General features: G+C 62.9%; 1 protein-coding gene across 1 annotated transcript in view; it reads right to left on the reverse strand.

The window, feature by feature from the left end:
• Nucleotides 1–4: 4 nt before the first annotated feature.
• LOC130587695 (heterogeneous nuclear ribonucleoprotein A1-like) overlaps nt 5–2089 on the reverse strand; it is a gene marked incomplete at both ends in the record, with an annotated part of 7576 nt that continues 5491 nt past the window's right edge. Inside the window, 3 exons of the mRNA XM_057388670.1 lie at nt 5–85; nt 1083–1256; nt 1923–2038. Coding sequence (XP_057244653.1) covers nt 5–85; nt 1083–1256; nt 1923–2038 — 371 coding nt within the window. The remainder of the gene's footprint in view (nt 86–1082; nt 1257–1922; nt 2039–2089) is intronic.

A 2089-nucleotide genomic window follows, 5' to 3' on the forward strand; every position in this document is an offset into this window, starting at 1 on the left:
CCGCCCTTCATGGGCCCGAAGCTCGAGGCCTGGTTGTTGTAGCTGCCAAAGTCGTTGTAGCTGCCCCCGCCCCCAAAATTACTGCCTGGGGGAAAAATGGGGTCAAATGGGGTCAGTGTGGGGTCAGTGTGGGGGAATTGAGAGATTTGGGGTGGGAGAATCAAAGATTTGGGAGATTTGGGATGGGGGAATTGGGGGATTTGGGAAATTTGGGAGAGGGAAATTCGGAGATTTGGGGTGAGGGAACTGGGAATTCTGGGATGGATTCATTGGGATCCCAAAGGCCATGGAAGGTTGGGAATGGCTTCTCATAACCCCAGACACCCCGGGGAACGTTCCCATAACCCTAGGGAAGGTTTCCCATAACCCCAAACACCCCAATGAGAAGATTCCCATCACCCCAATGAAGGTTCCCCATAACCCCAGAGAAGGTTTCCATAATCCCAAACACCCCAGGGACGGTTCCCATAACCCCAAGGAAGGTTCCCCATAACCCCAAACACCCCAGGGACAGTTCCCATAACCCCAAACACCCCATGGAATGTTCCCACAACCCCAAACACCCCTGGACGGTTCCCATAACCCCAAACACCCCGGGGAATGTCCCCCATACCCGAAACACCCCGGGACGGTTCCCCATAACCCCAATGAAGGTCACCCATAACCCCAAACATCCCCGGGGACGGTTCCCATAACCCAGGGACAGTTCCCATAACCCCAAACACCCCAATGAAGGTTCCCATCACCCCAGGACAGTTATGGGGTTCCCATAACCCCAATGAAGGTTCCCATCACCCCAAACACCCTGGGGACGGTTCCCATTAACCCCAAACACCCCGGGGAACGTTCCCATAACCCCAAACATCCCCGGGGACGGTTCCCATAGCCCAGGGAATGTTCCCATAACCCCAAACACCCCAATGAGAAGATTCCCATCACCCCAATGAAGGTTCCCCATAACCCCAATGAAGGTTCCCCATAACCCAGGGACAGTTCCCATAACCCCAAACACCCCGGGACAGTTCCCATCACCCCAAACACCCCATGGAACGTTCCCATCACCCCAAAGCCGTGTCCCCCACCTGTGCCCGCCTCGGCCAGCCCGTTGCGCACGGCCAGGGCGGGTCCCCGTGCCGGCCGCCGGCCCCCGCTGCCCCCGAAGCCGCCGCCGCCGCCGTTGTAACCGTCGTAGGATCCGCTGCCGCCGTAACCGCGGCTCCCGCCCGAGTACCCGGGACCGCCGCCGCCCCCGTACCCTGGGGACACGGGACACGGTGACAGAGGGGACATGGGAGGGGAGGGGTGTGGCCATGGGGAGAGGATGGGCGGGGCCATGGGAGGAGATGGACACGGCCATGGCAGGGGATGGACACGGCCATGGGGCGGGGCTGGGTGTGGCTGGGTGTGGTCCTGGTGCATGGCAGGGTGGGGCAGGGCGTGGTCCTGGGGTGGGGTGTGGCCCTGGGTGTGGCTGGGCTCTGGGTGTGGCCGGGTGTGGTCCCAGGGTGTGGCTCTAGGGGTGTGTCTGGGTGTGGCCCTGGGTGTGACCCTGGGGCTGGGTGTGTCCCTGGGGTGTGGCTCTGGGTGTGTCCCTGGGTGTGTCTGGGTGTGGTCCCAGGGTGTGTCCCCACCCAGTCTCACCATCAGCACCAAAGCCGTTCAATCCAACATGGCCACCCCGAACCCCAATGGAGGGGATGAACCGAGAGGGGACCGCGCCATGGACGGGACCCGGGGGAGATGAGGACACGGGGACAGGGATGGGGACACGGGGACAAGGACAATGGGACCGGAGCGGTGGCAGCTGTTGGGAGGTGTCCATGAGGCCAGACGGGAGGGGTGAGTGTCCATCCCATTCCAGTGTCCATCCTGTCCCACTGTCCATCCCCTGTCCCTCTGTCCACCCCGTGTCCGTCACTCACCGCGTCCCCCGAAGTTGCCCCCGCGGCTGAAGTTGTCACCTCCCCCGAAGCCACCGCGGCCGCCGCCACCGCCGAAGTTTCCGGAGCCGCTGCGGCCTGGCAGGGGTGGGGGAGGGGAGGGGGTTTAGGCACAGGGGGTGGCATGGCCGGGGTGGCCGGGGGGACCC

The sequence above is a fragment of the Malurus melanocephalus genome, unplaced genomic scaffold (assembly GCF_030028575.1).
Source record: "Malurus melanocephalus ecotype Western Australia unplaced genomic scaffold, MMel_1.1 scaffold_2272, whole genome shotgun sequence".
Lineage (NCBI taxonomy): Eukaryota > Metazoa > Chordata > Aves > Passeriformes > Maluridae > Malurus > Malurus melanocephalus.